At 56.1% G+C, this 17504-nt stretch overlaps 3 protein-coding genes and 1 long non-coding RNA gene across 8 annotated transcripts in view; 2 read left to right on the top strand and 2 right to left on the bottom strand.

Moving 5' to 3' along the window:
- Nucleotides 1–4087: 4087 nt before the first annotated feature.
- On the bottom strand, nucleotides 4088–8015 carry LOC107215343 (ectoderm-neural cortex protein 1-like). Of its 3 annotated transcripts, none has more exons than XM_015651449.3 (3): nucleotides 7966–8015; nucleotides 5535–7340; nucleotides 4088–4626 (listed from the first exon to the last, which is right to left on the bottom strand). In XM_015651449.3, the coding sequence occupies exon 2, from the start codon at nucleotides 7323–7325 to the stop codon at nucleotides 5556–5558; it is 1770 nt and encodes a 589-aa protein (XP_015506935.1). In that variant the 5' UTR covers nucleotides 7326–7340; nucleotides 7966–8015; the 3' UTR covers nucleotides 4088–4626; nucleotides 5535–5555. The 3 variants fall into 3 exon arrangements, with proteins under 3 accessions (XP_015506935.1, XP_033376071.1, XP_033376072.1); XM_033520180.1 differs by having other exon boundaries at nucleotides 7923–8008; XM_033520181.1 differs by lacking the exon at nucleotides 7966–8015 and adding an exon at nucleotides 7878–7931.
- A 1699-nt stretch (nucleotides 8016–9714) lies between these two features.
- PEX11G (peroxisomal biogenesis factor 11 gamma) lies at nucleotides 9715–12414 on the bottom strand. Of its 3 annotated transcripts, none has more exons than XM_015651431.3 (5): nucleotides 12319–12402; nucleotides 11589–11765; nucleotides 11334–11512; nucleotides 11159–11209; nucleotides 9715–10741 (listed from the first exon to the last, which is right to left on the bottom strand). In XM_015651431.3, exons 1-5 carry the CDS (start codon nucleotides 12382–12384, stop codon nucleotides 10513–10515), a joined length of 702 nt encoding a protein of 233 aa, XP_015506917.1. In that variant the 5' UTR covers nucleotides 12385–12402; the 3' UTR covers nucleotides 9715–10512. The 3 variants fall into 3 exon arrangements, 2 of the variants coding, with proteins under 2 accessions (XP_015506917.1, XP_015506918.1); XM_015651432.3 differs by having other exon boundaries at nucleotides 9715–10738; XR_004500366.1 differs by having other exon boundaries at nucleotides 10666–10738; nucleotides 11159–11512; nucleotides 12319–12414.
- A 9-nt stretch (nucleotides 12415–12423) lies between these two features.
- LOC107215334 lies at nucleotides 12424–13129 on the top strand. The gene is made up of 2 exons (XR_001525156.3): nucleotides 12424–12564; nucleotides 12755–13129. It is a non-coding gene; the product is annotated as an uncharacterized LOC107215334 (long non-coding RNA).
- Nucleotides 13130–16924: 3795 nt separating this feature from the next.
- The window catches only part of ARRDC2 (arrestin domain containing 2), a 10276-nt gene continuing 9696 nt past the window's right edge, over nucleotides 16925–17504 (top strand). The window contains exon 1 of the mRNA XM_015651945.3: nucleotides 16925–17399. Within this exon, the coding sequence (XP_015507431.1) occupies nucleotides 17144–17399 (256 nt within the window). The 5' untranslated portion in view covers nucleotides 16925–17143. The remainder of the gene's footprint in view (nucleotides 17400–17504) is intronic.

Genomic DNA, 17504 nt, shown 5'->3' with positions numbered 1-17504 from the left:
GCTGCTTTGGGGGACCCCTGGGCCTTTGTGTGCAGGAGTCAGTAAAACAAGCCAGCATTTGTCAGCCTCTGAAGTTGTGTCACATCTGTGTTGTGACACAAACTGGAGCTCGGCTGGAAAAACAAAATTTTTTCTACTTTTCCACATACATAAATAATCAAAGACCAGTGTTTAAAATTTGGTCTTATGGGAACTAACAAGCTGTCATGTGAGAGAATGACGTCTCAAAGAAAGTGTGTGTAGAAGCTTTTGCTTGTGTTCTTTTTAGGAAAATATTTCTTCCATGTGTGGAGCTCCTGGGAGCTGAGCCACAGTGCCTGCTGGAGATCAGTCACTGCCTCTGTGCTTCCAGACCTCGTGTCTGTGTCACCACAGCAAGGCCAGTCACTGCAGGACCATTTCTAAATACTTTTTGGCAGCAAGAAGTGGAATCAAAGTGGTTTTGTGGCGGACAGCAGGGAGGGAGAGTCTGGGAGAGAAGCTAAGAGGAGCTGCACTGCGCTCTTGTGCAGCTGTTTTCATGTCAGACCTGCAGGAATTGTTTCCAGGAAGACAAGAACAGCCTGGATCAGGAAAATCCAGGGTTAACATGGCCAGGAGGGATCCCTGCAGCACAGATTCCCACTGGGAACTGCCCAGACCTCAGCAGAGGCAAGTTGAAATCCTGGGCAGAATTTGCATCTGTTAGAAGTTTGGTGCTGCTGCAGCCATCCCTGTTCAAAGGTGTGTAGGTGTTGCTGTGCTCAGTTTTTGCCACAACAGCAGGGCAGACATTCCTTGGGGATTGCAAACACCTTTCCTGGCAGTGGTACTGATAACGCTGTCACTCTGTGAGACACGGAGGGTGTGACTTCAGGACACGGCTGCCTTCAGAGCCGGTAATTTGCTCACCCCGATATTCCAGCAGCTCCGCCCTGCCTTGTCTCTCTCTCCAATCTGCAGCTAATTAACCCGAAACCCAAACCACATTCTTTCTGTGCATGAATCATGCCGAGGCCATCGGCAATGACCAGCTTTATGCTAAACCTCCCTCTTTCATGTGGGTGAGACAAGGCTGATGGTTCCCATACGTGCATCTGAGATTCATCTGTGAGCCAGATGCTCGAGGACAAACATGCACAGAGGATATTGGCTGCACAGTGTGCTCCAGCAGTGGGAATGTGCTGCTCTCTGCCTTTCCCTTTCCTCAGCCCTGTGACTCAAATCCGGTTTTATTTCTCATCCCAGCGATGGGGCCAGCCCAAGGCTCAGCAGAACAGGGATGTGGGGCCTGTCCTACATTGTCTGCTGCTCCTGTGCCCGTGGGATCTGGCAGAGGATAAAAGCCAAACCCTGCTGGAGCTGGCAGTGCTGGAGCACACGACACAGGGTCCTCAGCTCTGGGACTGTCACAGGATCAGACAGGGCAGCATCGCTTTGTTCTGGGGCTCCTTGACTTTGCACAAGGGCCTGGAGGGACAGGACACAGGGAATGGCTCCCAGTGCCAGAGGGCAGGGCTGGATGGGAAACTGGGAAGGAATTGTTGGCTGGGAGGGTGGGCAGGCCCTGGCACAGGGTGCCCAGAGCAGCTGGGGCTGCCCCTGGATCCCTGGCAGTGCCCAAGGCCAGGCTGGACGGGGCTTGGAGCAGCCTGGGATGGTGGGAGGTGTCCCTGCCATGGCAGGGGTGACACTGGATGGGATTTAAGGTCCCTCCCAACCCAAACCATTCCTTGATTCCTCACTCACAGGACCATGAAAACTCCTTGCTGACAGCACAGTGTGGATGTGCCTCTCCTGTGTCAGAGCAGCAGCTGATGTCATTTCTCAGTGTGGAGCAGTGTCTTGCTAGACCTGAAGCCATCCCAGATGACTACACATGAAATGCAGATCTCTCAGGGAATTTCAGGTGTGCAATGTCCCTTTTCCCTTCTGAAACATTGAAAGTCATGAACAAAACCACACTGTGTGTAATTAAAACTTTGTTTTTCCTGGGCTGCCTTGAATTACCATTGTAACAGCTCCTTGCTAGATGTGAGGTGGGTGTGCTGCAGAACATTTTCATGATCCATATCCCATCTTTACCAGGAAGGGGAATTTCTCAGCCCCTGCTGTGCTTGGAAGGGAGAAAGGCCACAATGCTGCCTTGGTGCTCTGGCAGCAGGAGCTGCTGAGCAGGAGGCACCTACAAACCCAAGAAACAATTCCCTTAAAATCAACCCTGTCTCTTGTGGGCAGGAGGGGGGTGTATCAGTCTGACTGCAGATTTCTCTGGCTGTGGTGCCTTCTAAGCTTTGTGTGAGAAGAGGAACATCCCATGGGACAGTGATATCACACTTTGCTTTACCTTTGAGCCCAGTGATGCCCATGTGAGTTGCCTCTTCCAGATGTGACTTTGGGCTGGGGTCTAACTCCTGCAGCTGGAGATGCAGACACAAAGTGGGGGTTTGGCCTAGGAGAGGTCTGGGTTTGAGCCATGCTGAGATTCTAAATTAATTCTATTAATTCACGAGGATTTCTACCCCAGCAACCAAATTCACCTCAAAATCAAATTCACCTACAGCTCAGTTGGCCTGAACCTTCTGGCCCTGGCACTGAAGGAGCGAGTGGATCCAGCATGGAAATGTCAAACTGGGAAAACAGGTTGGGACGACTCGGGCACTCAGCAGTGGAGCTCCCTGGTTTTCCCCAGGAGCTGGAAGCTGGTTCCTGCCAGGGGAGGTGGAGCTGGAGGGGCAGCACGGGGCTCTCTGCCAGGTGAAGGAGGATGAACCGATGCAGTTGAGCCCGGGCTGGCTTTGCTGCCTGCAGCAGGGAGGCTCCGCAGAGCAGCCCAGCCCAGGTGTGCTTGGATTGAAAGGAGGGAGCGATCCCCAGCCCTGCAAAGGCTGCAGCAGCAGCAGCAGAGCTGGGGCTCATTCCCCCAGCTGAGAACAGCCGAGCCTGGCTCAGATAACGCCCAGGCAGACGGATCCGTGCTGCTGGAAGCTGCTCCATCCCCGGAGCGGGAGGCGGATGTGGCAGGGAGCCAGCGTTTATTGCTTGGCAGCATAAACAAAACAGCTGCTGCTGCTCAAACGCCATGAATGAAACCTCTGCTCCTCTGACTGAGCACAGTCGGACTCTGTCCAGCCCTCAGGAGTAGCTGGAGCTGTAACAAAGGTGAGGCAGCTCCTGGCTGGATAACAGGGTTGGAGACGCTTCCAGATGGCTGCTGGTCCCAGCAGAGTCCTGTGCTGTGACTTTCCCTGCTTGCAAGGCACAGCCAGGCTGACAGCTGCTGGATGTTGGATCCCATGATTTTAACAGTCTTTTCTCATCAGAATGAGTCTGTCTCCCTGCTGCTGCCTGTGTGCTCCAGGAGGGCTGTGGGCTCCTCTCCCTGCAGCCTGACCAGCCCCCGTTGGGCTCAGCCAGCGATGGAGAGGAGGCACAACAAGGGTTTGTGAAAAAAGACCCAGCCTGGGGGCTGAAAATGGCAAAAGCATCAGAAAAGGGGGTGGAAATGAAGCTGGTGCATCTGCTCCAGCCCCCAGCAGCAGGGCAGCTCCCCTTCCTTTCTATCCTGCCGGCTCTTGCCTGTGCAAGCAGCTCGGAAGAGTTGTGACATTGATTTATTTAATTCTGAAATAATGGATCACACCCAAACCATGCTTCTGTGGTGAGACAGTTGTACCTTTGGTGCCTGTTTCCTCTGACCATGCTGGTTCCTGTCACCTCCTCCCCTTAACAGAGCTTTTCTTTCCCAGGCACTGCCTCCCCTCACCTGGAGCAGGGCCTGGAGCACAAAGCCCTTCGGGACAGAAGGGGCAGCACTTTCTCCCATTCTTTTGGAAAGTAAGGAAATCCCACTCTGTGAAGAGTGACTGGAAAAGGGTAAAGAATACCTTAATCTTTGAAGTTTTGAAGAGTTTTGTGTCTCCTTCAAAGCCAGAAGGCAGTGTGAGATCTGAGCTTTCCTCAGTGCCAAGTTACAAAGGTACAGGAAGATCTGAGCCCTTAATTTGGACTGCAGCAGGGACTGCTCCTCACTGCTCTACTAAATATGGTCTCACTGTGGGCTGGGAAAACCTGCACCTGAAACACACAGAACAGGCAAGGGACACGGTGGATTTTATTCAGATTTATTGAAACAGCTCCAGGCTGAGTAATAAACAAACAAAACTGCTGTATAAAAAAGAAATAAATGTACAGAACCAGCCCGTGGGCAAAGTACTTCACGTGCTCTGACATTCCAGGCTACTGCTTGGGTGCTGTGAGTCCCAGCAGTGCAGTCCTGCAGCTGGTCAGGAGTGTCCTTTCTCCTTTCTAGTACCACTGAAACCAAAATAATCCCTCTGGTTCCTGCTCTGAGGTCGCACAAGTTAGGAGAAAACTTGGAGACCTTTTTCTATCTCAGGGGACAGCACAAGCTGTCATCCCAAGGAGGTCCCCCCGTGCCTGTCCCCTCCCTGGCCTGACCAAGGGGATGGATTTGCAGAAGCAATTCAAAGCCAAAGCCGAGCTGCCTTGAGCCCTGCTGGTGCTGATGGGCTCCACGCTGGCACCCAGCTCACAGACTCCAGCTGGAGGAGGTGCTCCTGCTGCCTGCAGGTTCCATCTGCATCCTCAGCCAAGGGAGGCACTTGGCAAAATCAGGTGTGAAGCCTGTGGTGCAGAGCAGAGCATTGTGAGACCAGGGCACAGCAACCCCAAGCCCACTCCTCAGGCCTCCAACCCCAGAGAAATCCCAGCAATGCCTGCTGATTTCCCTCTACAGCCAGGAATTTTCTAAAGGTATTCCTGGATATTTTATTACAGTAAATAATTTTATTTAGACAGTACGACTCTTGCAAGGAGAAAAGAAAAACCCTGCAGGGTCTGTGATTCACTGGCATCGTTTCTGCCAAAAGCCTTTAGAAAAGGTTTAATTCCAGTTGCAAATGTTGAAAGTCAATCTCTGTGTAGCAGAAAAGCAATGGCATGAAAGGGACACCAGGGAATAATTAGAAGCAGAGAAACCCTGTGTTTATACATAGACAAGGCTTGTCTTATAAATGCAATTACCCACCATTCTGGGACTAAATCCCAGCTATAATCTTGTTCTGGCACCAGCTCACAGCCCTGGCGTCCCACAAGACATTTGGGTGCCACTGGCAGATTAAGCGTGGCACCAGGAGGAGAAGGCTGTGCTAAAAGCAGCAGCCGGAGCCGGTGGCACCACGGGGTCTGTCCCAGCTCCTGCAGACAGCCTGCCTGCAAAAACATCGACTCCTCCAGCCTCCTGACCCAGCCACGACACCCAATCCTCACACACAGCATTCCCCAAAATCCTTGCACAGGCCAAGATGCCAGGTTCAGAGTCTTGTTATTTATACTGATTTTCTCCCTGCGGTGTTTCAGCACCTAGAGAGATCTCTCTCCTGCAGGGGTTTTAGATCCCACACTACCAGCCTGAAGCTTTGGAGCTGATGTTCACACGAGGCTGGAACAACTCCAGTTCAGAGCCACGTGCATCTGCCCCTCAAGTTTTAACCTGCTACAGAGGAGCTCTGGCTGACCCACAGCTATTTTACCTTCCAGCTCCCTCGCCACGCTCAGGCAGACAGGTACTTCCAGGTGCTGACGAAGGCGGTGGGGATGAGGGCGTACGGCACCGTGGTGACGCTGCTCCAGGTGTCGGACGAGGGGTCGTAGCAGTCCAGGGTTTTGCAGCGCTGAGCCCCGCAGTAGCCCCCCACCACGTAGAGCCTGTTTCCCGAGGTGACAGCGCGGCAGCTGATGCACTTGGCGGTGACATCCCCAAACTTGGACCACTGGAAGGTGTCGCTGTGGAAGCGGTAAGCGGAGCTGGCCGAGAACTCCGTGTCCCCGCCGATGACGATGACGTGGCTGCCCACCACGGCGGCGGCCGTGTAGCGCCAGGGCTGGGGGCAGCTGGCGGGCACCGTCCAGCGGTTCTGGCAGGGGTCGAAGCACTGCACCTTGGGCAGCTTGTTCTGGTTGGCGCTGGTGCCCCCAAAAACAAACAGCTTCATCTTGGCTCCCACCACGGCGGCGTTGCTCACGCCTTCCCGGAGAGGAGCCACCAGCGACCACTTGTCCAGCTGAGGGTCGTAGTGCTCCACCTGCTTGAGGGACACAGAGGGAGAGGCCGGGAATGCCCCGCTCATGGCCGTGTGACCCCCAACCACGTACAGGCAGTGGTCCAGCTCGGCGGAGCCGTGGCCAAACCGCGCCACCAGCATGGGAGCGGCTTTGGCCCACTCGTCGTGGAGGGTGTCGTACACCCAGACGTCCCTGGAAGCGCCGTTCTCGGAGCCCTTGCCACCGGTGATGTAGACCTTGCAGCCGATGGCGCAGGCGCTGCACTCCTTGCGGGGGCTGGGGATGTCGGCACGAGGGATGATCTCGCTGCTTTTATGGTCCAGCATGTAAATCTTGTCGCACATGAAGGTCTGGCCCCCGAGCAGCAGCAGGGCCTGGCTGACCTTGCGGGGCCGGGCGCAGCACCCCGTCACCAGCCCGTCGTTCTGCAGGATCTTCATTTTGCATCGCACGGCGTCGGCCACGATCTCCTCCCCCAGCTTGTGGCTGGTCACCAGCTTCTCACAGGCCACCTGCTTCCGCAGGTAGGACTCGGGCAGCAGGGCCAGGCGGACGGAGCGCAGCAGCTCGGGCAGAACTTCGTGGCGTCGGGGCAAATCGTAGCGGATCCAGCCTATAACGGCTTCATAGACCAGAGTCTCATCCTCTACCTCCAGCTCCTCGCTCTCCACCAGCTCCAGCAGCTTGTCTTTGGGCAGCTGGAGGAAATCTTCAGTCTTGCACAGCGAGGTGAAGTTGGCCAAGGCCATCCTCCAGGACAGCTCCAGCAGCCGCTCGCAGCAGTGGGCATCGGACAGCAGCAGCATGTTCAGGCAATTCCCAGGGTAGAGATTCTTCTCCAGAAAATCAGCCGAAGCATCCCGGATATCCTGGAACTGCAGCATGTCCCCGGCCTCCAGCAGGGACTCGGCGTTCTCCTCGTTGATCAGCACCCGGGCTGAGTAAGCGTAGTCCAGCAGCAGCTCCAGCACCTCGGGGTGCAGCGAGTCGTGGAAGTTCACCTCGGTATCTCTGCTCTCCTTCAGGCCCCCGCTGAACATGGCATTGAAGTAGCGGCTGCAGGCGGCCAGGACGGCGCGGTGGCAGGGGAAGCTCTGGTTCCCAGCCCGCAGCACCACGTCGGTGAAGAGGCTCTGCTGGCGGAGCAGGTTGAGTTGGGTGAGGAGGCTGTCGGCGTGGCCCGGTTTGTGGAAGAGGTGGATGTTCATGGAGCCGGAGCTCGAGCGGGATTTCCGGTTCTCGTGGCTGCTGACGGACATAGCGCTGAGGCCGTGCTGCGGGGCAAAACCGGCGAGTCAGCACGGGCAGCGCGGCCCCGGGCCCGCCACGGCCGGAGGGGAGCCGGTGGCGGGAGCGCGGTCCCGCAGCCGCGGGGCACCGACCCGAACGGGGCACCGGGAGCTCCCGGACCAAACACCGCTGCAGCGCACGGCTCCTCCGGGTCTCACCTAGTACCGGGGAGGGGGCGATGTGCGCTCCCGGTGATGCCCGGGCCCCGCCCGCCCCGCGGGCCCGCAGCCGGCGCAGGGGTCCCCGCCCGGCTGCGCTGTCCCGCGCCTGACTCGGTTATTCTGCACCCGGCCCCGCGTCCCACACCTGGCCCAGCTGTCCCGCACGGTTCCCCTATCCCGTACCCGGTCCCGCGCCCGGTTCCGCACCCGGTCCTGTACCCGGTTCCGCACAGCCCCTGCTATGCCGTACCCGGTCCCGTAGCCGGTTCCGCACGGTCCCCCCTATCCCGCACCCGGTCCTGCACCCGTTCCCATAGCCGGTGCCGTACCCGGTCCCGCCCGGTCCCCGCTATCCCTTACCCGGTTCCGTACCCGGTCCCCACTATCCCGTACCCGCTCCCGTACCCGGTTCCGTTCCCGATCCCGCCCGGTTCCTACTATCCCTTACCCGGTTCCGTTGCCGGTCCCGGTCCCGCTCCGCTCCAGCTCTGCCGCCGCCCCGCCGCCGCCGCGTGGCCGCCCCGTGCTGGCCCCGCCCCCGCCCGCCTCGCAGCCAATCAGCGCCCGCGGCGCCCGGCGCTCGCTCTTTGTGAATGGGAGGCGGGGTCGGCTGTGCGCATGCGCCGCCCTCTGGCCCCGCCCTGCCCGCGGGCAGCGTGGCCGTGTCCCCTCCCCACGTGTGCGGTGACCCCCGGTGTCCCCCGGTGACCCCCGGTGACCCCCGGTCCAAACATCCCGGCGCGGCCCGGGCCTCGACCAGCCGCGCCATGAGGCCGGGACGGCGGACCTGAGGCTCCCGAGCGCGGCGGAGCTTTGCGGACCGAGTCACCCGGCCATAAAGGGCCATAAACGGGGCAGCCGCGCTGGGATCAGCAGCGCCTGCCCGCGGCCTTTGGATCCCGGCCTGCTGACACAGGCAGGTCGCGGCCGAACAAACAAGCCCTGCTCAGCAAATGTTTTCCTGCATGGAGCCCACCTGAGAGATGTGGAGCCCGGCCCAGCAGCTGCACCGCCAGCACCAGGGCAGGGTGCTTGCCTCGCCAAGGAAAAGAACCATCACCCTCCCTCAGGAGCAAGAGACGAGTTGGGCTGATGGTCACATCAGAAAAGAGAAGAAAACGCCAAGTTTTGGGAGGATTTAGTCTGCCTGCACAAGGTCTTGTGTTAAAAATGAGCGAGTGCTGCCCTGGAGAGGCAGCAGCAGCCACCACAGGTGTTTAAACACTGTGTGTCAGCAGGGATCAAAACCTTCTCAAGAAAAAAATACAAATTCCAGCAATTCTGAATTACCCAATTTTGATTTATCTCTGCATGTTCCAGCTTTACCCGCTGCAAATTAAGGTCAATTGTTGAGGAATTGATGAAGCAAATACACCTAGAGCATTTTACCATGTCCTTTCTCTACAGTAAAATTAATGCATGTTTAAGAGGTTTATTAATTTGGCATCAGGGGTTATGTGGGGTTTCTTCTTTTGTTTTGGTTTTTTTTTAATTGGCAGAGCTACACCTTGTTCTGTGCTGAGCAGTACAGCAAGTCTTGGAGGAATAATTCAATGGGGTTAAGAATACAAAATAAATCTGATTTATTATTAAAAAACACTAAACTGCAGCAGAAGCCAGCACGAGTGGGTGACAGGATCAGGCAACAGCCAGAGCTGTCCCCAAGCAGAAGGACTTGGGTGCTGTCCCTGTTCAGGCACAGGACTGAGAAGAGGAGAGAAATAACAAGAGTCTCCTCCAGGTAAGCCTTGAGTTGTACCAAAACCCGTCAGTCTGGCAGCAAATCCCCAGCACAGCCAGGAAGGCATCCTCAGGGACACTGCGGGGTGAAGGTCCAGATAAACACCAAGGACAGGACAAAGGAGAGTATCCAGGCCTCACTCTGCTCTTTGAACACAGGCAAGGCCAGTGTTTCCCTGTGTCCAGGCCAGAAACAACACCACAAGCCAAGGTCAAACCTCCTGGAAGTGCAGCCTGTGCTGAGCTGGGGGCAGGGACACGCAGACTGAGCTGAACTGTTTGCAAAGGATGCATTTCCATGGCAGTCAGGCAGGGGCTGGGAATTATTTCAGCAAGAGGAAGGCTGGTGCCACAAGTGGAGCTGCAGCTCACACAGCACTAATGCTTTGGAGCTTTCCAGAATCAAAGATAAAAAACTTCTCCCTGGTATCAGGAGGAATGATCACTCAAGGCCACCTTTGAAGCATTTGTGTCGTTTATTATTGACAACGCCCAGAACTGTAACTGCAAACCCCATTGCTTTGATTGCTCCTTTGAAACGTGATTAATAAATTTCCTGCTATTTTTTTTTTTAATTAAAAAAAAAAAAAAAGTCCATTGGCAGCTGCCGCAGCCTGGTGGAAGAGCTCCACCCGGTGGCATTCCACAAAGGCACAGCTGGAGCCTCAGCTCTGTGGGAAGTCTCCACTTCCAACATTTCTCCTTAAACGGGCAAGACAGCCTTGGAAGGTTCACGCTGCTTCCAGTGGCAATTTCCTGCCCCACTCGCCTCTACAGAAACACAACTGTCACAAACAACACCCCTGCTCTGTCTGAGCTCTGGGCTCTGAGCCCAAAGCCCAAAATACCTGGAGAACTCCCAGGACAGGGATCCCATCCCTGGCTCAGAGGCAGCACCAAGCACTGAGCCCAGAGTGTGAACTCTCAGGATTCATCCCTGACCAGTTCTCTGTGACAGAACTGTGGCCATTGTGCTCTTTTAAGTAGCAGAAAACCTGGGAGGTTGCATTTATCTTTTGGGACAGATGGAAGCAGCTCTCTTCCCCTCAGATTTACCCATTGTAGGAGGTTCTTGATTTTCAGAATTATTTCTCTGATGAAAAGTGATAAAAATTGTCAAAAAAGCTGCAAACAATCCCTTCTGCAACAGGCATCTGGATTCCAGGCCCAATTATGGGATATCTTAAAATACAACCTGCCTCACTAAAGGCACTTTTACCATGTGAAAACTGGGCTTGTGAAGCTCAGTTATGGCTTAAGCAGCTTCAGAATTTGCTCCTCTTGATGCCTGGTAGATTCCAATCAGGGAGGAGATGGTCCCCAGGAGTCCTACCAACCATGGAGGGAACCTTCCTGCCCAGAGGAATCCTGGAGGCAGCCAGTGGATTGCATTGGAGAGATCTGCTGTGTTCATGAGGATGCTTAAAACTTCAGCCTTCACCTGTGCTCTCAGCTTCTGCTGGCTCTGAGGTGAAGAAGTGCTGCTGGAAGAAAAGGTGATATCAGTGACAGTCCAGATGTCCTAATAACTGTGATGGCTACAGATGAGAACTGACAGATGTGGATGAGTCACAGGAAAGATGGAGAGGGACTTTGGAAAAGGGCACAGGGGGACAGGAAAAGGGAGAAACGGCTCCCACTGCCAGAGGGCAGGGCTGGATGGGATATTGGGAAGGAATTGTTGGCTGGGAGGGTGGGCAGGCCCTGGCACAGGGTGCCCAGAGCAGCTGGGGCTGCCCCTGGATCCCTGGCAGTGCCCAAGGCCAGGCTGGACGGGGCTTGGAGCAGCCTGGGATGGTGGAAGGTGTCCCTGCCATGGCAGGGGATGGGGTGGGCTTTAAGATCCCTTCCAACCCAAACCATTCTGGCATTCCATGATCAGCCACGGAGGGAAACCATACCACTTCTGCTGGCTCAGTTTTCTTCTTAACTGGAACAAGATTCTCAGGGATCTAGAAAGAACAGAGTTATTTCTCCTACAGCACCCAGCAGGAGGGTTTATTTTCCTCTTGCACTAAGTGCTTCAGTGAGGAAGAGCACCTCCCCCAGCTCTGCTGCAGCCCCCCGGGGCCGTACCGCAGGATGCCCAGGAGCAGGGCACAGCCCCACAGCGCCGTGCTCCGCGTCCACCACTTCTGGGAGCCGGCGCGGACGATGCCGACATCCGCAGCCCACGCCAGGTGCTCGCAGGGGTAGTACAGCTGGTTGGCCACGTTGCAGAGCACCGAGAGCCCCCGCAGCAGCGCGTCCTCGCCCTGCGGGGAGCGGCACATGGGGCACGGCCGCGGCGGGGCCGGGGGCGCTGCCGGGGACCCCCGGAGCCGCGCTCACCTCGGGGCCCAGCCCGTAGCTGCAGCTGTAGCGGAGCATGGCCAGGTCGTCGAAGAGGCGCAGGGCGGTGCGGCAGGAGCTGAGCTGGGCAGAGGCGGCCAGGAGCCCCCCGGGCAGCCCCGCGGGGCCGGGCAGCGCTGCCCCCAGCAGCTGGCAGCCGTAGCACAGCGCCCGGACCTGCGGGAACCCGCTCAGGGAAGGTGATGCTGCAAGCAGGGCTGGGGATCTCCTTCTCCTCTCTTTAATCCTTTTTCTCCCTCTTTTCTCCTCTTCTCCTTTCTTTAATTCGCCTCTCCCTCTTCAACTTCTCTTCCCTTTACCCAAACCCCATCGCGCTGTGCTCCGGGACTCCCACACCCATTTCTACCCCAAACGAGTCATTTACCGGCAAAACTTGGAGTGTTTGTGGACCCTCTGCCTTTTATCGTTCCTTTCCATCAACGAGACTTAGGAATCTCTCAGGTGCTTCCCTCCCCTTAAGGGTGGGTCGTTACAGTAGAGTCGGGTCCCGCCGTTCCCGCAGCCAGTACCGCAGGGCTCAGACCCCTCACTCGCCGCCCGGTACCGGAGGGCTCAGACCCCTCACTCACCGCTCGGTACCGGAGGGCTCAGACCCCTCACTCGCCGCCCGGTACCGGAGGGCTCAGACCCCTCACTCGCCGCCCGGTACCGCAGGGCTCAGACCCCTCACTCGCCGCCCGGTACCGGAGGGCTCAGACCCCTCACTCACCGCCCGGTCGCGGCCCCGGTGCGTCTCCAGCGCGGCCACGAGCTCCCGGAGGGCGCCCGCCGCCATGGCAACACTTCCGGGTGCGGAGTCACGTGCGGCCGCGGGGCACGCCGGGAATGAGGCGGAGCCGTCGCCATGGCAACGCGGCCTGGCTGCCCCCGCGGCCTAGCCGGGCCCTGCCCGGGGATGGATGGTGCCGGTTATGAATAAAAACTCTCGCAAGAAATCCAGCCCAGTTAAAATACTGTAGGTGTTCGGTTGTGCACGGTTAATTGTACCCCTTGTTTATCCCGACAGTTGTTAGTAAGGCTAATTACTTACCGGTTATTGAAGAGTTCTCTTATAAGATGTACCTCTACCCTCTTTCCCTGTTATTATGTAACAATCCTGCTCCCTACACTCTTACCTCCCTTTCCCCGTCTGCTGCTGCTCCCAGGGGGCTGTGGGCTTCGAGGAATATGCAAACTAAGGCACACCAGACACCAAAACAATGAGCCAACAAGGAAATAAAAGGCCAAAGAAACATATCCTAGCAAGCTACGATGGAAGACTGTCTTCCTGCATCACCTGAGCCTGCTCAAAAGGTGTCACCATGACCACAGAGGACTGGGAAAGTGGACAACAGGCCTGAGAAAGCAAACCCCATGGCTGATCCCGTGAGGATGGAAACTCCAGTTTTGCAGTGTGTGCTGAAAAGCTGAATTGTGCCCCCTCCTTGGAGCTGCCAGTGTGGGAGCAATGGTGGAACAGTGGGAGTGGCACCTTGTGCCCCCACCCCAAGGCTGAATTCTAATAAAAGTGTAAAATGGAAGTCTGTCTCCATTTATTTCAGTGCCCACCCAGGGATGGTGCCAGAGCAGAGCTGGGTCCTGCTGTCTGTGCCCCTCATGGCTCCCGCACCCCTCCAGTGAACCCTCCACCATCCCTTTCCTCACCCCCGCTCCCCCCGTTCTGGGGGGTTCTAGGCCGGCCCCAGGGTTGATACAAAGAAATCTGGGAAACCCAACTTTGAGGAAACCCTTGTGGATGGTGGTCCCCGCTGTGTCACCATGGTCCTGTGCTCACATGCACAAGATCTCCACATCCCCATCGTCACCCAGGAGTCAGGGAGATCTTCCCCCGTCCCACCTATAGCGACCTCCCAGCCCCCGGCTGAGTGATGGGAGGGGAATATTCTGTGTGGAGACAGAAATCGGGCTCTCTCCATCCTCCTACACCTTCCCTCAGCACGTGGATCCCACCCGCTTCCTCCCGGGCTCCAGTGGGTCCAGTGGCTGGGCAGAGTCACACTCACACTGCTGTCAGTTAAAGCTGGAACAACTACTTGGATATTTTGCTTTCTCTTTTTATAGCCGAGTGTGACAGAATCCCAGAATATCCTGAGTGGGAAGGGACCCACAGGGATCAAATCCAGCCCCTGGCCCTGCCCAGACCCCCCAACAAGCCCACCCTGAGCATCCCTGAGAGCGCTGTCCAAACGCTCCTGGAGCTCTGGCAGCCTTGGGGCCGGGCCCATTCCCTGGGGAGCCTGGGCAGTGCCAGCAGCCTCGGGGGGAAGAACCTTCTGAGTAAAGCAAGCTTTTGAGTAAATGATGCTTTGAGTAAATCAATCTGATTTCATGAAACAGGTTCATAGCACTAAGCAGAGACACTCCCAGCCGAGCTTTTGCTGCTCAGCCTCTCCAGTCAGGGAGCTGAACTTGAGATCCTTGTGGGTCCCTTCCCACTTGGGATATTCAGTGATTTTGATTGTTCTACACTTGCTGTATCCTCAGATGCTGCAGTTATCCCACCTGATGTACCACATCCTTGTTACACACTCTTGTGACTCACCTCGCTGCAATCTGGTGTCAATCCCTTTGCCAGTTCATTACGTAAAATGAATAAAATGAATGATTTCTGGGACATGAACCAGTGTCATGATCTTTCTCCATCGCTATGTTTGTTTTTAAAAGTTGTTTTACATTTATTTTTGGGAGGAAGGAAAGGATTTTGATCAAAAGCTGTGCTTATGCAACCTCAGGAAGGGATGTGGTTAGAGCTGGTCATGGAAGGCATTAAGAAAATCCTCCTCTGACGTTGCCTCCTGTTTCTCCAGCAGTTAAGAGAGAGGTCCCTTCACGCCATGGATCTGTGTTTAAGCCGTTTAATTAACTAAATGTGGAACAAATCACAGTTGAATTGGTCTTTTCCTTGGCCCTAAACTTCTGGAGCAGCTCCATAATTACCATATGGAGTGATATTCCCGTAACTGCCATGTGAATTTCTTCATTTGCCTCCTCACCCTGGGAGCTGTTTTCTGTTTGGGCGAAGGATTTGAGCAAACTGCTGACGGCAGAGCCGGCCTTTTCCTGTCTTCAGGGGAAATGCACACAGGTATCTGTGACTGCAGAGCTTTCCTGGTGCTGCCTCCTAATTTACTGCCTCAAATTTAGTTTTTATTTTGATTCCATCTGTCAGCAGATGAAAGTTCTGTCAGAACCACGCCAGCCATGCTGGTGCCACACAGGCAGCAGAGGGACTCCCCAAAGATGTGCTACAGCAGGTCCAGCCTTAATAGGCTTGGATTAACCACAGGGGAAGTGGGTTTATACCCAAAAAAGCTCCAGCCTCCCCTTAACTCACCTTGCAATGTGCTCCTGAGCTACTTGTTATGGACCAGTGAGCACCAAACCCTCTCTGCTCCAGCCTCAGGTGGGAGCAGAGCTGTAGAAGAGAAATATTTTGAAGGGAGAGGAAGGAAAGGCAACCAAATCCCTAAGCCAGGGAACATTGGAGGGAGGTAGAAGGTGACTGAAATCCCCCACAGAGGGTCAGAGGATGAAAATTGTCATGGCTGTCCAGCCAGAGTAAAGGTGTCTGCAGCACCAGCAGAGGAAGCTGAGCATCTGCCAGGTACCAGAGACAGAGGATGCTGCAGCTGCTCGTGTGGGGTGACCCTTCAGGTCACTGGGCTCAGATCTTGGGGCTGCCAGGCTCAGTGGTGCCATTTGCCCCTTTCTCAGCCCCATCCCAGTGAGCTGAAAGCTGTTTTGTCTCTTCAGATGAAATGCTTATCCCAGGGGCTGCCCAGGAGGGCACAGAACCTCTGCAGGGCTGAGCAGAGAGGTGAGCTCACACCCAAGCCCAGGAGCCCACTGAAATCCAAAAGGCAAACTCCCAAGCGAGCTGTGTCCCCATGAGGACCCTGGAAGGACCCTGTCCCCAGAGGAAGGTGATGTTCTCCCTTCTCCAGCGACTGCTGACGCACTCTGAGCTGCCTACACGGCGTGGGATCTCAGAACCCTCCTTGTGCTCTGCTCTTGGCCCGTCTGTGTGTTGTCACAGGGAACATCTATTTCTCAGATTGAATGAGGACACAAGGAGGTGTTGTGACAGCAAGAATAAACACTAGGAGATTAGCCCAAAGGCGTGGGTGGCACATCCCTCAGGATTGCAGGACCCATGGAGCGCCTCTGGGCAGGCACCGGGGTGGAATGAAGAAGGTGGGGTAGGGGGAAGCAGAGAGGAAGTGCAGGAGATCAAACAGAACGAGAGGCACCATCAGGGCTGTGTGGGGGATGGAATATTCCCAAATTATCTGTTTGGATTTTGGTGTCAAGGCCTGCAACCAAAGGTCAGTGAACAGTGGGACAGCGAGGCAGCTCTGCCCAGGTTGTGATGAGTGGACTGTTTTCCTAGAGGTGAGCCCTGTGTTTTTGTTGAGTTGGTCACTCACATGGGCTTCCTGACTGCTGAGCTTGCACTAACTCTGTTTGGGATCTAGGTGTGTCCCAGAGGGGTCAGTGGGGGCTGTTCATCCCCCTCCCTTGGGGGCTGAGCGAGCAGGGTGGCACAGCTGCCACTCCACAAACTCTTCTCAGCCTTTTCATGCCCATGGGTTTGATTCCTTGGGACCCTTTGAGCATGGGGCTAGTGAAGTTTCACAGCTGCTTCAGTCTGTGTGTGAGCAGTGCCTGGGCCCATGAGCCTTGTACTTTCCTTTATGGATTTGATTCTATTCTCAGGAATGGGACAGTCTCTGCTCCACACGTGCTTCAAAGAAGCCGTGCACTCACCTCTTCCAAGTGCACACATCAGTCCCTCATGCCAGCACGTTGTTAAACACCTCCAGTCAAACACCTCAGTTGCATCATTTGATGCATAAACAGGGACTTACATCTGCTCCAGGTCTGCCCCATTACTTTGATGTGACCCTGAGGTGGCACTGCCACCTGTGCTGCTGCAGGAACAGCCACGGGGAGAAGGGAATCACCCTTGGAGGCAGCAGCTGGCTGGGAGAGCTGTTGCCGGGAGTCCCTGTGATTATTCAATTTCTTTTTCACATGGATTTTAGCGCAACTTCAGACACGGAAAGCATGGAGCGAGGGCCTCTGCCTTCTATACTCCTCTCCTATTCCAGCAGTGCCACAGGAATGGCTGCACTGGGAAGGTTTTCTTGGATTGCCCCGCCATGTGAAACCCGGCAGTGTGGCTGGTGGTGTGTGACACCCCTCCCTGCCAGCGCAGCCACCAGCACGTCCCCGTGTCACGTCGCCAGTGTCTGTGACTCAGAGATAAGATGAAATCACGTTTTTTTTTTCTCAGTTGGTTTAAAAACACGTCCCTTGTCACCGCGGCCCCGTCCCGGGCACATCGTCAGCCTCACACACATGAGGTCAACGCTAAAGCATCGCCGCAAAACAAGGGCTCAGGCCAACCCTGGGGAAGGCCTGCAGGGTGGGGCCAGCTAGGAGCCGGGATAAATTCAGGGATTTTGGTGTAGCCTTTGCTCTTCCTCCTTTCCCTGGAAAGCGGCAGGGGAGCTCCTGGAGCTCCTGTGGCCATGCAGCTGCCGGGGCGGGTGCGGAGGCTGGTGGTGAGGCTGGAGCACGGCCTGGCCCACGGCAGCGGGGAGCTGCTGCACGGGTGGGTGCAGCTGGAGCTGTGCGGGGCGCTGCGGGTGCGGGCGCTGGAGGTGTGTGCCCGGGGCCTGGCCACCGTGCACTGGCTGGAGAGCCGCAGCATCGGCCTCAACGTCGTCTACCGGGACTACACGGCCTACCAGACCTTCCTGTACCGCCGCCGCCAGCTCATCCCCGGTAAGCCCACGGCGCAGAGTGCGTGTCTGTGCCAGGGCAGGGGGTTGGGACACCCTTGGATGTGTCTCTGGGCCAGGCTGTGGGGTTGGGATCCCTTGGATGTGT

Source organism: Parus major, chromosome 28 (genome assembly GCF_001522545.3).
Source record: "Parus major isolate Abel chromosome 28, Parus_major1.1, whole genome shotgun sequence".
NCBI classification, from domain to species: Eukaryota; Metazoa; Chordata; class Aves; order Passeriformes; family Paridae; genus Parus; species Parus major.
The sequence above is the reverse complement of the archived record's forward strand: the minus strand, read 5'-3'. Positions and strand labels throughout refer to the sequence as shown.

Coding starts and splice junctions, on each gene's coding strand:
- LOC107215343 (XM_015651449.3), bottom strand. CDS start 7,325: ATGTCCGTCAGCAGCCACGAGAACCGGAAATCCCGCTCGAGCTCCGGC.
- PEX11G (XM_015651431.3), bottom strand. CDS start 12,384: ATGGCGGCGGGCGCCCTCCGGGAGCTCGTGGCCGCGCTGGAGACGCAC. Junction 11,210..11,333: donor CTGCTCCTGGGCATCCTGCG/GTACGGCCCCGG, acceptor TGTTCTTTCTAG/ATCCCTGAGAATCTTGTTCC. Junction 10,742..11,158: donor AAACTGAGCCAGCAGAAGTG/GTATGGTTTCCC, acceptor CTTTTCTTCCAG/CAGCACTTCTTCACCTCAGA.